At 38.5% G+C, this 16,385-nt stretch overlaps 1 protein-coding gene across 2 annotated transcripts in view; it reads right to left on the bottom strand.

Moving 5' to 3' along the window:
- Positions 1-16,385, bottom strand: part of DOCK1 (dedicator of cytokinesis 1) — a 321,093-nt gene that overhangs the window by 59,443 nt on the left and 245,265 nt on the right. For both annotated transcript variants that reach the window (XM_054072202.1, XM_054072203.1), the window contains exons 33-37: positions 16,157-16,305; positions 6,517-6,602; positions 6,172-6,328; positions 2,973-3,013; positions 1,602-1,692 (exon numbers count right to left, since the gene is read on the bottom strand). In XM_054072202.1, the coding sequence (XP_053928177.1) occupies positions 1,602-1,692; positions 2,973-3,013; positions 6,172-6,328; positions 6,517-6,602; positions 16,157-16,305 (524 nt within the window). The remainder of the gene's footprint in view (positions 1-1,601; positions 1,693-2,972; positions 3,014-6,171; positions 6,329-6,516; positions 6,603-16,156; positions 16,306-16,385) is intronic.

Genomic DNA, 16,385 nt, shown 5'->3' with positions numbered 1-16,385 from the left:
CTCCTCTTAATAACGAATAAAGCTATTGCTACAGTGCTTTTGCACTCCAGATGAATCTTACTGATGTTTTCTTGTGTAATAAGCCTCTATTTATTCTAAAATACAATAAATGCATTTCAAAGTGTCTTAATTTAAATTGCACAAGCATGCTCTGCATCATATTCAGTCCTATTAGAATTTGGATGCAGTTTACTCAGTTTTGCTGTACGAATAGTTCTCAGTGCATCCATTAAAAGCATTTCTTTTAACACATTCCGCATTTAGACTTTACAAAACAGATATTTTACCACTCTTGGAATTGCTTAGGTTAATCAAAGATTGCTAAGATCAAGTCATTGCATAGACTGAGATGAATTTCCTTCATGAAAGGGGATACCATTCGTATTGCTTCTGTAATAGTGCAGAAGCCTTGCAATAATCCAGAAGGTTGCAATACACTCGCCACTGGCTTAAGAAGCAGATCAAGGGGAAAACGCAGTTCTCAGTTATTCTGCCCTTGACTCTCTGCCCCACACGCCTGTGGGTCCTAATGTCCACAAGGGGAGCAGAAAGAGCTCCAGGTCTCCCTGAAGAAGAAAGATTTCTCTGTGGGTGCCGAGATGCAAGCAAGAAAAATGGGACTAAAGCAAAAGGTTCAGAAAACACTTATTCTTATCAAATTTAGATTTTGACTTTTTTCTATTGACTGCTTTTTAAAATTGAAACAGAAAACTCCTTGCTACTAACTTTGTGATGAGTAGGCTACATTAAACATGCAATTTCATGCCTCAAGTATCCGCTGTTAAGTGCAGCATCCGGCATATGATAATGCTGGAAACATGGTTGTCACACGATGCCACATTTGTGACACAATCATGTTAACAAGCTGCACATTATAGACAACATCCAGAAAGTTTTCAGTAAGATTAATGCTTATGAAATATGGCTTCACTGCATTTCTAACTGACACTATATGTTAAAACCACAAATGCTTTATTTACATGGATTTCTGCACAGACAACATTTTATATATATACCTTGCAGGTTATGTCAAAACATTCCTTGATGAATAGCAATATTGTTATGCCTCTATAGAAACACTATAAAATATGTAATATTGCATTAAAATTATGCGTATCTTTTAAATGAACTTGGAAAGAAGACAACTTGAATCTCTAATTTTTCAAAATCAAAACTGACTCTTCAAATATCCAAGAGCACTTGAAAAAAGTCTCTAGTACTCCTCTGTGTTGTCTTTGCAAAAGCAGCTCTGAGGAGAGCTGATTTACTAAAATATATGTTTTTAGATGCTTCCACATGTTACACGACTTTGGTATTAAAAAGGAATACATTACAGCTTTGCAATTTATTACTTGTGGTCCTGACTTGACTGTGCTTCCATTAATTTCAGATCAAGATGAGTAAAGCATGCTCTGACACACGCTAAAGGCAGAGGGCTCGTTTCCTGCATGTATTAATTACATGTGCAAAAGAGAAAACTGACAGATGAAGCAGCACACAGTTGTTAATCAGATGCAGATGTTGTAAGGCTGAAAAAACGATACTACCATTGGTTACTGCTAGGATGATCTTCAAGACTTGTAATGTATTTTGGCATTTACCTTCAGAAGCTTTGCATGCAGAAGTAACGTGTAAGCAGCTTCCGTATAGTTATCGCATTCTTTGTGCAGGTCACACAGCTTGTACAAATACCTGCAAGTAATAAAAACAATGGTTCTTTAAACAGGTTGGCTCTTTAATGTTACTAAATAATTTATTTTGAAGACTGCAGTGGTTCAACTCTACCTTCAAACAACTAAATATTTGTGGGAATAGCCCACATTTCTGTGTGCAGACACATTTAGGACCATTTGCATTTCCATTGTGGTTTTTTTCCAATACATATAAATGATTTGTGATGCATAATGAATCCAATGCAGATATGTGCAAGATATACTGCTTTAATTGTTCAGATACACACCTTCTTCTTTAATATCATCACAGCTCTGGAAGGGGATTCTCTTAATTTGTTCATTGGGTTTTATTAGTGACAATTTAACACCCCAACACTATTAAAATTGTATTTTGAAAAAGCCAGTAGAAATACAGAACTTTTGACTTTCATTGTGACATAATATAAGTCTGTCAACAGAAACAGGAGAGAATCTGGGTGGGGCTTTGTCAGGAGAGAGAATTTGCCTCTTAAGAGACGCTAAACAGGGCAGACCTACGACTCATAACTTCACAGGTTTGCCCACAGCTATCAATGCCACCTTTTGCTAGATTTTATTTTCTTTTTTGCAAATTAATAAAGTAATAATTAAACCCACTTAAACAACAGGAAGCACGTTCACAAGTGAAAATTCTTCCAAAAAAGTAACAAGCATCTGAGAATGAATTAATGAATAATATTTAGATAGCTAAAATAGCAGTAAAAGCACAAGCTTCGTCATTTTAGCACAACAGTCTAGCAAATTTTAAGCTGAAGTACAAATAGAGGACAAGGAACCCTGAGGTTTACAAAAAGCACAACATCGTATTACCATTTCTACTTTGTGTGGAAATAGATTTTGAAAGGTTCCTAAAAGCTTTAAATTTAAAATAAGTATCAGTCATGATATTATTTAATAGCCCTTTTTACCTCTAGTCACATATTTCATATCTTGCCAGGAAGCGGAATTATTTCTTTGCTCAGGTTTCTTTGACTTACTTATTTTTTCCATGTGACAACACTACTGAGTATTTCAATATCCATCATAATATAACTGAAGGAGTTGGAGATGGGGGACAAAAAAAATCTCATGACTATAATTTCTGATGCTCACTGTTCTCAGTGAAGATAAGCTTTTGGATATACTTAAGGTTAGTAAAGGTATGGGGTTTTATCACTTCTTTCCCTCCAGCCCTCAAGTGACTGCTTAATATGAACTTAATTTTCTCCAATTCCACTACAGTAAGTCAAGTAGAGTTTGTCACTGGTGGTGTTTACAAACCTTATGTACATTTCTTCTCTCTCAATCTCCTTGTAGAAATTCTGAAAAACAACAACATAATTTTGTTACGAAGTCTTTGATTTCACAGTCTGAACTGTATACAGAACATGCTCCAAATTAAAAATTCATAATTGCGTAACATCAGCCTCAAAACCGCAAAATGAAATTTGCCTCCAGTGATAGAACACAAGTTGTTTAACTTATAAAGCCTAATGCTGTGATGGCGTATGATGTAGCATATTAGAGCTTATGTCTCATGGAAAAGGTTAAGAATTTGCAAGATTAGTACTGCTAGAAAATTGCTTCTGGCATTTGCAAGTCACACATCATTAACCATTTTTTTTTTTGAAATTTAATAATATACAAAAATGTAATTTTTAAGCAACAGTTGTTCTGTGGATTTACAACTCTGAGCCTCAGATGAGCAATACATCATCTATCTCTGAATTCTAATAGTTTCTTACAAAATAAAAAGTTAGATTGCTGTTATTCATCTGGTTTCATATGCCACATTCTACCATCACTCTCCGCTGAAATGTCTGAATGTCTCTGGTCTTGAAATGAACTAGTTGATGCTACAAATATTGTAAAGCAAGACATGATAAACTGGGCAATATATTAAAGGCATTTCTGAATCTAATGTAAAGTTTATCTCAAAAACTTAAACTATATCTAAGAAAAAAAAATGCAGAGAAATTTCTCCTTCACTGAATTACGAATTCACTAAATTAAACCAGTCTAAGTAACCACTAACAGATGCATAAACCCAATGCAAAGCTGCTTCCGTCAAAGAGAACTGAAATACAAGCCTGTAGCAGAGCTGGAAATGATGGATTCTTTAGTGGATATACCATCTCAGTTGACATAATTGCTCACTGGTTTTGAGATTGACTCAAAAGACAAACTGAACCACATGAAAAATGTCTTCTGTTTTTTGCATTTGCGTTTGTGTTTTGGTTTTTTATAGGTAGAAGGGACTTCTGAGTTTGGAGGGATCAATAACGTAAAAACTATTTTATCTTAATATTGCTGCCCGCTGCTCTGCTCTTCTGATGCAGCTCAAGAAGAAACATCAAATCAACCATAATGAGAGGAGGCCTGGGCAGCAGGTTGGCACTGACACACATTACATTTACTCCAGTTCCCTCTCCCTCAAAAAGCAGTCCCTGTTCCTGCTCCATCTTTGAGTGCAGGTTCCCAATGTCCCCCTTACGCTGCACTGGCTCATAGGCTCTGCAGTGAGCAAGCTCAAGAACTGATGGGGATAAAAAATAACCAGAGAGGGAAAAATGTGGGCTTTCAGCAAGATCTCTCCTTGCATCTGCTCTGCTACCTTGGCAGCACATGTGCTTTCACCAGGATTGTCAGGGAAGGAACCAGCAGCTGAGCGAACAGACAGGGATTTTATTTTAACATCAACAGTGGCTTAAATGCATATCAAAACCTCTGACTTAAACTATACTCAATACAGACAAACTTAATCCTGTGAAAGCCTTTGCATCATTAAAGTCCCAATTAAGAACTCTCTGAGGCCTCAGGTGGGAATTGTGCTGAGCACAATGTGCTGGGTTGGATTTTTGCAAAGGCACAAATTTCACTTCAGGTGCATGGAGAATGATTAAAAGACTGTGTTGGCCCTGGAGGGCAAACGGAACTTTAAAATCAAGTTCAGGTTTTAATTCACGGTTTAATTCATGAAAACAAAAGGAACTTCTGCCCGGTGATGTTTTTCTGCATTTCCTGCAGACTTCAGTGGCAGGGTTATATGTAGATAAGTCACAGTGATTTAACTTGACAGCAGTAAATCACTCACAAAATTTATCATCTGTAAATACTTGAAAAATTCAGCTGACAAAAATCAGCATCAGGAGATGCTGCCTGGAGACACTTGGAGAAATCAAAACCAACCCCTAAGTGTTCTATCGGTCCCCCTGAGGTTGGTGTAACAAGAGTTACCAGGAAAAACAGAGTATTATGATTAATGAAAGAGGAAATAAATTCACCTTCCTTAGGAAATTTGCCTAGTTTTATAAACTGTTGTATGTTGTAAAGCATATGGTGTATGTGATACTTCATTTTCTAACTGGCCTGGTGTGTACCGGAAGGCTATTCTTACTCAAATTCTGCTTAGGAGGACACTAAGACTTCCACAGGCAACCTAATGACACTTTCTAGATCAACAGCTAGTGACAACTCTCCCAGTTCCTCCTCTTTTCCCATTTCCTAAACGTTCTGATGCTTTTTGATGTGCGCAGAGAGGAAAAACAAACTAATCCTTCTGATTTGATGTCTATCTTCTCTCCCATTTGGATGGGCACCGTTACATTTATTGCTTAAGCGACAGTGCGGCGCAGAGCCTGTGCTGCACGAGCTGAGGCCATCTGCACTGCCTGCAGGTGTCAAAGCTACAAACTATTTCCTCAAAACTTTCCAAGTGAGCCTGAAAAAAATCTATCAGCCATATCACTTAAACGATAAACACTGTCCGTGTCCCACAGGTTTAAATGAAATCAAAGCTTTGATAACAATATAGGGATGAAAGCTCTGAATCCTTAGAGGCTAACAGTTTAATATTGAGTCCTACTGGAAAAATCAAATCTAGTTAGTACTATGTTTGGGGGTGTCTAAAATGTATTTTGGGTTTTTTCCATATGCACTGATTTTGTGCTAGCAAAATCTCATACTGTAACGCTCCCACTGAAGAGCATGGTGTGTGTGCTATGGAAAACAATTTACACTGCTTCAAACTTTAGACTAAGTGGACAAAGGTTTGTACTATCAGAGTAAATACTCCAGAATTTCCAGAACTAAGAGCAGGACATTTCACATCGGTGAGGAGAATAGGAATGGGATTGCAAACACATAAAAAACTCGGTAGTAAACTGGATATTAGTGCAACACTTTGTACGTCAAGGTGTTTTCCTGTATGAAGTTGCTCACATATCAATGGTAAATGTCAATGAACAGCCTTCAAATATCAGGCCCTGAAACATTCCTTCTTAAATCTTTCCTTAAAATCAATTAAAGAAGTAATAAATCATGTTTTCATAGGTTCGTCACCATTAAAAAAGGAAAAAAAATATGTATTTCAAGCTTTCATGAGAATCCCAACAAGTACTCTGTTTTAAACAAAATCATATATTAAAGGTATAAAATTAAGAATGCAGTGATTGTTTCAGGCTGGTGATTTCTTGTTTACCAGTACGTTGACAGTACAGCTCATGCGGTTCTCCTTGTTCTCGTCATGCATTATGGTCCTGTAATCCAACAACCTCTCCATTAAGCGGACAACAAGTTTCACGAAAGTTTCTCCACTCTTAGCAAGGTATTTGTGTTTTCTGCAGTGCTCCAAGAGACTAAAAAAACCAATTACATTTGCCTTGTTAATCACACGCAGAAAAAAAACTTGACTCAGGTGTATTTTTAAATATTGTGCATCATTAACAGATTTTAATTATTTCTGGGCAACAAAGTTTGTTGTAGTCTAATTGCTCTCTCTTCTGACTTTAATGTGACATAAATCTCACTGCTGATCAACACTTACATTTTGTCAAATAACACTTTGTACTGTTCATCTCCTCTGCCTCCTTCCACTTCATGATCCAGTTTCGTGATGATCTCATTTTCAAACTATAATTAAACAAAGCAAGCGTAAATAATCAGATGGCAAATATTTCACTTTATTACTGTAGCCTCAATGGTTCACAGATTGGTTGGGTAACTTGGTGCGATGTTTAGCCACTATTTTAAAGCTTGATTGACTTTAAGAGTGTGCAGTCTCTGGTATTAGACTATCCACGATGATCTTCTGCCCTACAAAGACTTTTTTTTGTTAAAGAAATCATTGGTCGTGTTGTTAAATGAAGTGTAAATTATTTGCATTATGAAAAACTAAATAAAGAGATTAATGAGAAAAACAAGGGTGGGGGAAAAGAAGAGATAAAGTCAGGGACAGAATGTCCCCTGCAATAACAGCAACAGAAGTGAAATAAAAAATGTTGAAAGCTCTGTAAAGAGGATAGGTAGCACCTACGGCTGTATCACTCAGCCAGATGTACACCCTAGCATCACTAACATCCCTTTTCAGGGTACAGATACAGCCTCACAGTTGGGCACAACTCAATTAACAAACCTGTTAATAAGTCACTGCAGAGGAGAAGGAAGCTGTTTAAATCAAGAGTAATACTTGTATTTGGTCAATAATAAAAGAATGCAGACTTAAGTGGGCATTAGAATATATTTTAAATGCAAACTGGATAATTCACTGGACTTCAAATGATTACAGAGGTTTTTACCTGTTGTTGCTACTTTCCCTAGGGCCTGGATTAGAATAAATGCAAATTTAGTGAAGTAAGGATCAGTCTAGGCCTACAGCCTTGTAATGAATCAGTCTAGTCATCTAATTCCTAATTCTTCATTAGATAAGCACAGATATTCACACCATTAACAACACAATCTATTGTCAAGAGACCTCAACAGAAGAGCCTGGGTGAGAAGGCAGCCTGTGGCAGGGGAATGGGAGCCCATTAGTCAAGGTGGGAGTTTATTAACACAGCAGTTGTCTTCCCCTTTCTTCACTGTTGCTTGATTAAGCAGTCCCTAACTATTCCAAAGAGAAGAAAAGGGCCACCTGCACAAGAGCAACGTGTACTAATCTTCTGTGTCAAGAGATGTCCTTTGCATCTTGCAGTTAATATTAACAGCATATCATCTACCCATGAAAAAACAATGCACTATCTGTAGCTTGATATACTTCCAGACTGCAGATGCACATCCACAACTTCTGGGCTCAGCAGCAGCCTACGGACCCACTCTTGCACCTCTGTTTGAGCCACGAGCTTTCCCTTCCGGTGCTACACTTCCCACCTCTAAGCTGTACCAGTAACGTAACAGCATTTCTTATTCTTTATAAATTATTTCCACCGATCAAAATATCTGTTTTAGTGACAATAGCATTAGCCCCTCTGTTACAGCCACCAAGTGCTGTCGATCAGCAGAAGGGTTCTCTGGAACTGGAGAAGGCAGGCTTTTGCTGAAAGCCTGTAAGCAAAACTAGACATTTCATTCACTGGGAACAACCGCAAGGAGCCAACAACGACAACCTCGAAGAGTGTTGCGGAAGAGGTCATGTTCTGAAGATTTAGCTGATATCTCTGCTGAAAGGCAAAAATCAAAGTCCAGGCGCCAGGAGAAAAAACGTCCCCACAGAGAGCCCTGCCAGCTCAGCAGCCTCTGCCAAGGGTGGGTAAATCAGCACCTGAGCAATAGGATCACCATTCCAGAGCATCCCGCGTACCAGAGCGGAGAGCCTGCCATGGTCTTGCCTGCAGTATGGCAGGTGGGCTGAACCATGAGGGGGTCCATGTGGACACCCCACGGGTGCTGCTACCCCGACTGTAGCATCACCACTCAGCAGTGACTCAAGGGCAGGGGACAAGGCAGGAAAGACGAGGCATTATCTCCAGACAGCTGCAGGGCTAAGATTGATTAAGCTAGGAAGGGAAACTGGATTTTTTTAGTCCAAACTGTGAAATTCTACCGGTGTTATTTATTTCAGTGAGGAGTGCAAGATCACCCTTGCCAACAGACTTATGTCATGATGAAACTCTGACGATAAGAGAGTGCTTTTCACCACCTTAATTTATATCACTCTGAGGAGGCGTAGTAGCTACGTCCACCACCGATCTCTTTCTGCCAAGGTACACTGCATTGTAAGCTCTGCCCACGCATTCTTACCTCAGCCAGCAGAAATTATTATGACTCCCCTGTCAAGAACCAAACCAACATGCCCTTAGTTCTGCCACAATCCCTTTCTCCTGAAGTAACTCCTGCATGTAGGGGGCAATGTAAACCTGGACAGAACCAGAGAAAAGCCTGTAGCAAGTAAGGGCAGGGAGAAGCATCTCAGTCAGCCCCACGACTAGAGGGCACCTGCTCTCCTGGAAGGTCCTCTTCTGCTGAAGCCCAGAGCAGTTGTGCACATACGCACACTGGCCAAGCTGAACCTCTGTATGAAACATGGCCATGAACTGTAGATAAGTTCCTACTTTCCTAAGAAAATCCTTTTAGGAAGAAATACGTTTTGGTATGAAGGATTTGCTTGATAAATGGTGACAACGCTAAAAAACTCTTCTTCATTAGGACAATCTCTGAATATCTTAACAGGCTCAACAGCAGTAATGAAAAAATCCACAGTCAGATCCAGGACACTGTTTTTGTTTCCTCTCCCAAGTCTCCATGGTCTTCTCAACATTAACTGCAGTAATGTTCACATGAATCCAAACTTTTTGCTCTCTGCATTTGAGTTCAGAATTTTCTTTTTACTTACTACCTGGCAGCTGACCAGAACTGTCTCACAAACAGAGAGAAAAAAATCCCTGCTCTGAGCTCAGTGACTACAGGCTATCATGACGAATAATAGCAGAAAAAGTCCTGCTCACCTACTGCTGAATGCAAATTCAGGACACAGTCTAACAACACACACAAGCCAATCGAACCGTGAGCTGCCAGGAGACCTGAATGACAGATTCTATCACACATACAGTGACAAAATCAACCAAATATCCAAACAACACATATTCCACCTTGAAACATTTTTTTTTTTTTTTTTTTTTTTGTATTATGCATTACTATTTTAAATGTGAAACCCCAAACCTCAGATTAAAATATTTCAGAGTTGCCATTCTGCACGCCAAAATCAGGGAAACACTAGCTGGAACAGACCTCGAAGGTCATTTAGTCCAGCCTCCAAGGTGATGCAGGATTATTGCCAACACTAGGTCAGGCCAACTGTGACTTGCTTAGCCAAGGACTGAGCATCTCCATGGATGGATGACCTCACAGCCTCTCTGGGTAACCTGTTCCACTCTCTCACTACTTTCCTTGTGAAGAAATGAATGAGAAGTGAAGTGAAACAAGGTTTTTAATACAATGAATCCATTATTCAAGTAATGACAGGAAAATGAGAAATGAAGAATAATGCAATCCACCCCCTCTAAGAAGCAAACACAAGCTGAAACGCGTTCCCATAGTACAAGGACGTGTCAAGTAAAACACTAAGGCAACACAATGATGAAACACAGAAGTCACAAAATTCATGTTCTCTAATGAGACCAGAAAGAAATTGACTTTCTATACCGATGTGAAAAATGACACTTGCTGTCAGCATGAGCCCTTTAGGTGATGTATTCTTTAGCAAGAGATTACTCATACAAAGAAAAGCAATTACATTTGTCTTACAGGATCTTGAGTATTTTCCTGATACAGATTTTACTTAAATTTCTGTAAATCTAGGCTTTGTTGGGCCACCTCCCTAATGGCCCTTTTGGGTTGAACAGATCTAGATTTGTGGCATTTCTGGGGTTTTAAGGACCGTTAACAATATCTTCGCCCTTCAGTCATTCTTGATACTTCTCAATTAATCAATATGGTGCAGATCATGCAAGCCAGATAACTAAATGTTATTTAACACTGTCAAAATCCCTTCTGCAGTCTTTCCACAGAAGGATGTTTCATCAACACAAGCTGAAGTTTACGGAGCCATTGTCTTCCACAGTGGAAGTAAGAACGCGGCCCTGGAGTTGCACAAGTTAATGGCTCTGGGACACTGCATCCGGCACCTGTTGATGAAGTCTCATTTTCTCCTTTTCTTTTCTTCTTTTAAACACGTAAAATAGCGTAAAGAAAGCCTGTCGTTACTGTGATATAATTTACTCCCAAATGAAGAAGTGTCAAATTGTTCATGTTTACATTACAGCCAGTGACACTTGCAGAGGCTCCTTCTGGAGGATGAGGGATACATCTGGCACCATCAGTGAGCTGAGATTCATATCTTTCTGTTGACAATGAAAGCTCGAGGTGCGATGTTATGAAACTTACAGGAAATGATTATCAACTTTTTGTTGCTGTTGATCAAGATCTCAGCTTCTCTTTTGAATGTGTGTTTGAACTTGACCAAAGAGTATATCCACTACTTCATCTGCCTGTTATAATGTCCCGTCTGGAGAAAATAAATCAACGTAAGCTATCTATTGTCCTGAAGTGTCAGCTCAGCTAATCGCTTCTGATTTTAGGTTTACCTAAAGCGTGGTCAGGATATATTTGTGGCACTGACTGACAATTTAATCTAGCTGTAGATGAGGAGGACTTTCAATCTGCCAGGTTGCTATAAATTTGTTTTGATATGGAGTAATAATGAATTTGCCATATAAAATCCAAGTGACAAGTAACACCACTAGAAATTAGTCCTAATGCAGAAACGGGTACTGTAAAACTCTGTTCAAAGGCTGCTGTGAAAGTTGCTGGTAATTCCCAAGTGTCATCAGTTATCTTTCCTATTTTCCCACAGCATTCTGGCTGGCAACCAGATGTGGCAGCCAGATGTTAGATCATTTTGGAGATCTGCAGACTTACCACATTACCTTTCTCCCTTGCTCTTCATGTGTGGGGAGGAATACCCAGAAAGGCCAGAATATAAGAAAAACTTACACGTTTATATTTTAACCGTAGAGAACTAAAAATGTTACTCATTGAAATGAATTCTTTGTGGAGGATGACATTTGAATTTGCACATTCAGTGGGATTAGAGAGGAGAATCTGCAGCATCACAGAAACTCGGACAAGTCATTAACTTGTGTTCTGTCTGCAAATCTGTAGCATAGGGAAAGGGAGGTTAACAGAGCTCAGAAGTGGTAGAAACACTTAATATAGAATTATAGATTCTAAAAGCCAAGAGAGATTCAGATAAACTAGGTACTTCTTATTAAGGAGAACTATATACCTTTGAAGTTCATTGATAACTAACAAGAAATAACACTGCAAAGAAAAAAGTCAGTATGACCATCTGGAAGACACATTGTTAAATGTTAGCAATGAATGAAAAGGGTTTCCTCCTTATTTCTTCTGGTCTTTACTCATTTAATTCTCTTCACAACAGAGCAATACCTAAAAGTTCTTTAGCTGCACCCATAGTTTTATTTTAGTAATAATATGCATTACACATTCATTCATTATGCATTTCTATATGATTTTTGCATTATGCATACATTGCTTATGCATTTCTATATAATTCTGCATTATGCGTACATTGCTTATGCATTTCTATACAATTTTCCCCTCATTTCAGCTACGGTTCCATTATGCTAAGCATCATTCCGATTTGAAGAAAACAGGACAGATGTGTTGTTGCATTTTGGGGTCTCTTTCCTCAGATCATTACTTTTACACCATTCCTTACTCTAACAGGGTAAGAGCATATGCTGGAGCTTATATGCTTGTATGGCTGATGCTAACACCACAAGACACTGATGACTCTTGTTAATAATGCAATTCAGTCTGAAAACTAGACATATGGGACTTCTAATTTCTTATTGCTCGCTACTGCAGAGTGGAGGGTACGCACCTCAGATTTCACTTCAGAGGATCATGGTCCTTTCCTTCCTACTAGGTGAGAAATACAATTAAGTTGGGGAAGATAAGCTGGGGTAGTGCTTCTGACTCAATTCTTTACCTTATTTTCTTAATAGGTTTCTTTTTGGCTCTTAAAGTAGGCTACTTTTACTAATTAACTTTCACCAGATCTGTTAAAAGAAATTGTATTATGATGCAGTGCCCTGAGATAAGGAGAATCTACTCAACACCTCCCTCTGCCTCCTTGTTGCCCTGTTTTTACCAGCTCCTGCAGTGGCAACTCTCTGTGAATAGATTCAACTCAAAACAAGCAGAACATTATATCAGCGATGACATAGGTCCCACAGAGGTAAGTCACAGTTCTGGGAAGGCAAACAGGAATGCTCATATGAAACGGAGCTAGAGCAAGTCACAGCTGGAAGGAACGGGCAGCAAAATCGGGAGGTTGGGGTATTTTATGTTCTGAATTCCACATTTCAGCTGAATGACTGTTTCACGATGAACTTCCTCTCCTACTGTCACCACAGGATCCATCATGCTCACCTGCCTAGGTCTTGAACAATCAAACCAATTCTCTTTCATCGCTCCTGTGGCTCTGACATATTCCCTTTGATGTGGAGAGTTTGCTAGTAAAACAGGCAAAAACAAAAAAGCAGAGTGGAGAAAGAGACATTTTCTTCTATAGGGAAGCTTTAGTGCCACCCTGACTTTAGCATCAGATTCATGCTTTGAGGTACAGGCTACTTTGAAGCCTTATGCAGGCTTCAAAGAACCTTAAGAGTGAGAGGACAAAAATGGGTAACTCCAGTTTTTAATTCAGTTGGCCTTTAATTTTGATCTGCTACATATACTGGAAAAATAACTAAAAAGAAAAGAAAAAATCCATTCTGTCTGTTACTGGTTTTAGCAGTCAAACCAATTCATACTGAAATTAAAACTGTCAGGGGAAAAGCCGTCTGTTTCTAACACAAGCTATCACAGCATAGAAGTTCTGCAAAAAATTTAAATTCCTCCCCCACAAATCATGAGGTTTATGCATCTGCTGGAGAAATGCAGCCAATCTAAACCCTTGTTGATGTGACTAACAAGGTTGGATAACTGGATTTCTGGCAGATTAGTTTAACAGCAGCCAACCATCGAATTTTGAAGGTCTCTTTGAAAGAACATTGGACAATGATAATTGGTAGTTGCATATCGACGACATAACATTACACTGACACATTAACTAGGAAAGCTTGGCTAAGTACTAGTAATATTAAAATTGTTTTATATATATTTCTATCACTTAAGCACAAAAGAGACAAAAGAAGAATTGGGAAGCTACAGGCCAGATAGGTCCACTTCAGTTATTTCCAGGTAAACAAAAGGCGAGAAGGTGACTAGGAAAAGCCAATATGGATTTACCAAGGGTAAATCACCTCTGACCAACCTGACTGCCTTCTGTGATGAAATTATCTCCCCAAAAATCTCCCCAATTTTCTCAGCAATGCACTTGATAAGTGGCTAAATTTCCAATCTCAAAGGGTAGTGGTTTAATGGCCCTGACAGTCTCAAAAACAGCCAATGAAAAGTGCATAATATTTAAGGAATCTGAGGTAGAATAGTTGCAAACAGCAGTGAAAGATGCTCTGCTGGAAAGGACACAGTAGACAGCAAGCTGAATATGAAGGAGAAGTGTGTCTCTTAAATGCAGGCAAAACGTATCCTGGATTGCACCTACAAGAGTACAGACAGAGGATCAACAGGGTTATTCCACTTCTTGGGCCATGGCTGGAATACTGTGTCCAGCTTTGGTTCCTCCAGCTTGAAAGAGACCGTGACAAACTGTAGATGGTCTAATGGAGGGCCACTGAGATAACCAGAGTGTAGGAGAACCTGGCCTGACAAATGATTGAAGGAACTGCATTAGTTCAGTCTAGAGTAAAGCACACTCAAGCCTTCCAACGTCTAAAAGGTGGTTAAAAAGGAGATGGACTTACACTATTCATAAAGGTGCACAGTGACAATACCAGCTGCAAAAGTCGGTTCAGAGTAATTCCAACTGGATAAAGAATAAAAGTCTTTAACATTGGAACAGGTCATCCAGAGAAGTGGTGAAACCTCCCACACTGTAAATATTCAATATTGAGCTTCAGACGGTCCCAGATAATCCAATCTAAGGGCCAGTTTGGATCAGATTACTTCCAGGAGTCCCATCCAACCTAGACTTTTCCATAATCCATGTGATCTTTATTCCCCAAAGTTCAATCTGGGATACTCAGCAAATTATATAACTACGTTATCTGCAAAACTGTAAATGGACAGATTGATTATTTACCATTACACATAACTGTTCACTCCATATGCACTGAAAAAGGTTTACAACCTCTGCATCTGTCATATCAATGCTATGTCCATAAAGAAAGAAGTTATACTGACATAGGAAATAGATATTGAGTATCTACAATCCAAGACATCTCCGACTTAAGACATTTTTCTTCTCAAAAGGCAAAAAGAATTTGTGTGAAATATTTAAGACATTCATTTATTAAAATCAGCTGACGATACCACACAAAGCTGGTTTCCTTCTGTCAAGAAAATACAGGGTCATAAATTTAGCTATAAAGTTACCCATAGATTTTTCATGATCCATATAATTGTACAAATAAAAAACGACAAGCAACAGAAGAGAGCATCTGATTGGAAACTGCTTAAATGGCATCCCAGACAGCATTTAAATCTTTACAGTATCATTGGAGTCAAACATAAGAAGGAATGATTATGCAGTAATTAGATGGATCCAAAATACAGTTCACAACCTTTCTGCACACCATCCAGCACAAAACAAATCAAAGAAATAAAGCTGATGCCATTTCCCTTCTTTAAGCCTTTCCATGATATTCATTTACACTAGCTACAGATTCCTTAAGAGCTGGTTATGAATCACAGCTCACAAAATGTACGGGAAAGGATAAGATTTTCATCCAAGAAAGAAAACTGCCAATATAAAGGGGGAAAAAGTAAACAACGCACATGAAACTTTATTGCAAAATTCACAAGTTCATATTCTGAACTGACAGAAATTTCGCAGTGTAAAGGAGCTACACTGGCTTATACTGTAACACTACCTGGCCTAACGAGTCTTACGGTCAATCCATAAGGCAAAGTTTCAAGGGAAAAAAGGTCAAATGAACGATGCCAAGAAACTTTCTTTCTCTCCACTCATCTCTCAAAAGTTGATGCTTTCAGGATAAGAATGTCTGTGCTTATTCAAGGACTTTCCTCAGCATGTCAAAATAAAGTAGACTAAAAATGCTACATTACTGCTTTAGATTTTACAGTGCCTTCATAGCATGGAGAAACACTGACACTGGATAGCTTTTTTCCCTCTTCGAAATCTGTGAAATAGCAGAGTTTCAAAATTATAAGATACTAGAGATGATGAGTTTTTACAGGTTATAGTTTCTTTTGCACACTACCAGGCTTCCTTTATGTCCAATATAACTCAGAAACAAGCTCCTTTTCCAAGTCACAGTGAAAATTTAAGACGTGTCTTTGCTCTCTTTTTGTATTATAAAGAAAGGTTTCATTTATTTCATGCAAATTTTTTCTTCAAGAAGAATTTAAGACCAATGGATGAAAACTCTATCACCACTCAGGAGTTAGAGAAGTAAAGCAAATACATAGTTATATTCTTCTTTAGAAAAATATGAAATAACAAAAACTCTTATTAGAGTTTGTCAAAGAACAGTTAAAGCTTTCTTACAAACTTCAAATATCTGTAGCCTACTGCTTACCATCTGGAAGCTTCTAGTAGAATGAAATTCACACTGCATCATATCGAAGAAGATTGGGATTGTAGCTTTTCGAAGTTCGGTTTCAGGGATCAGTGTCATTTCTAAGATAGGTCCCACCATTTCTGGAATGAACTTGATTTTATGCTGACCTGTAAGAGAAAGGCAGATTTCAGAGTTAACAGATATCCATTGACTTTGGTAGAAGATTAATTGCTATAAAAGCTGTATC

This window comes from Cuculus canorus, chromosome 7, assembly GCF_017976375.1.
Source record: "Cuculus canorus isolate bCucCan1 chromosome 7, bCucCan1.pri, whole genome shotgun sequence".
Lineage (NCBI taxonomy): Eukaryota > Metazoa > Chordata > Aves > Cuculiformes > Cuculidae > Cuculus > Cuculus canorus.
This window is presented reverse-complemented; position numbering and strand designations above follow the sequence as displayed.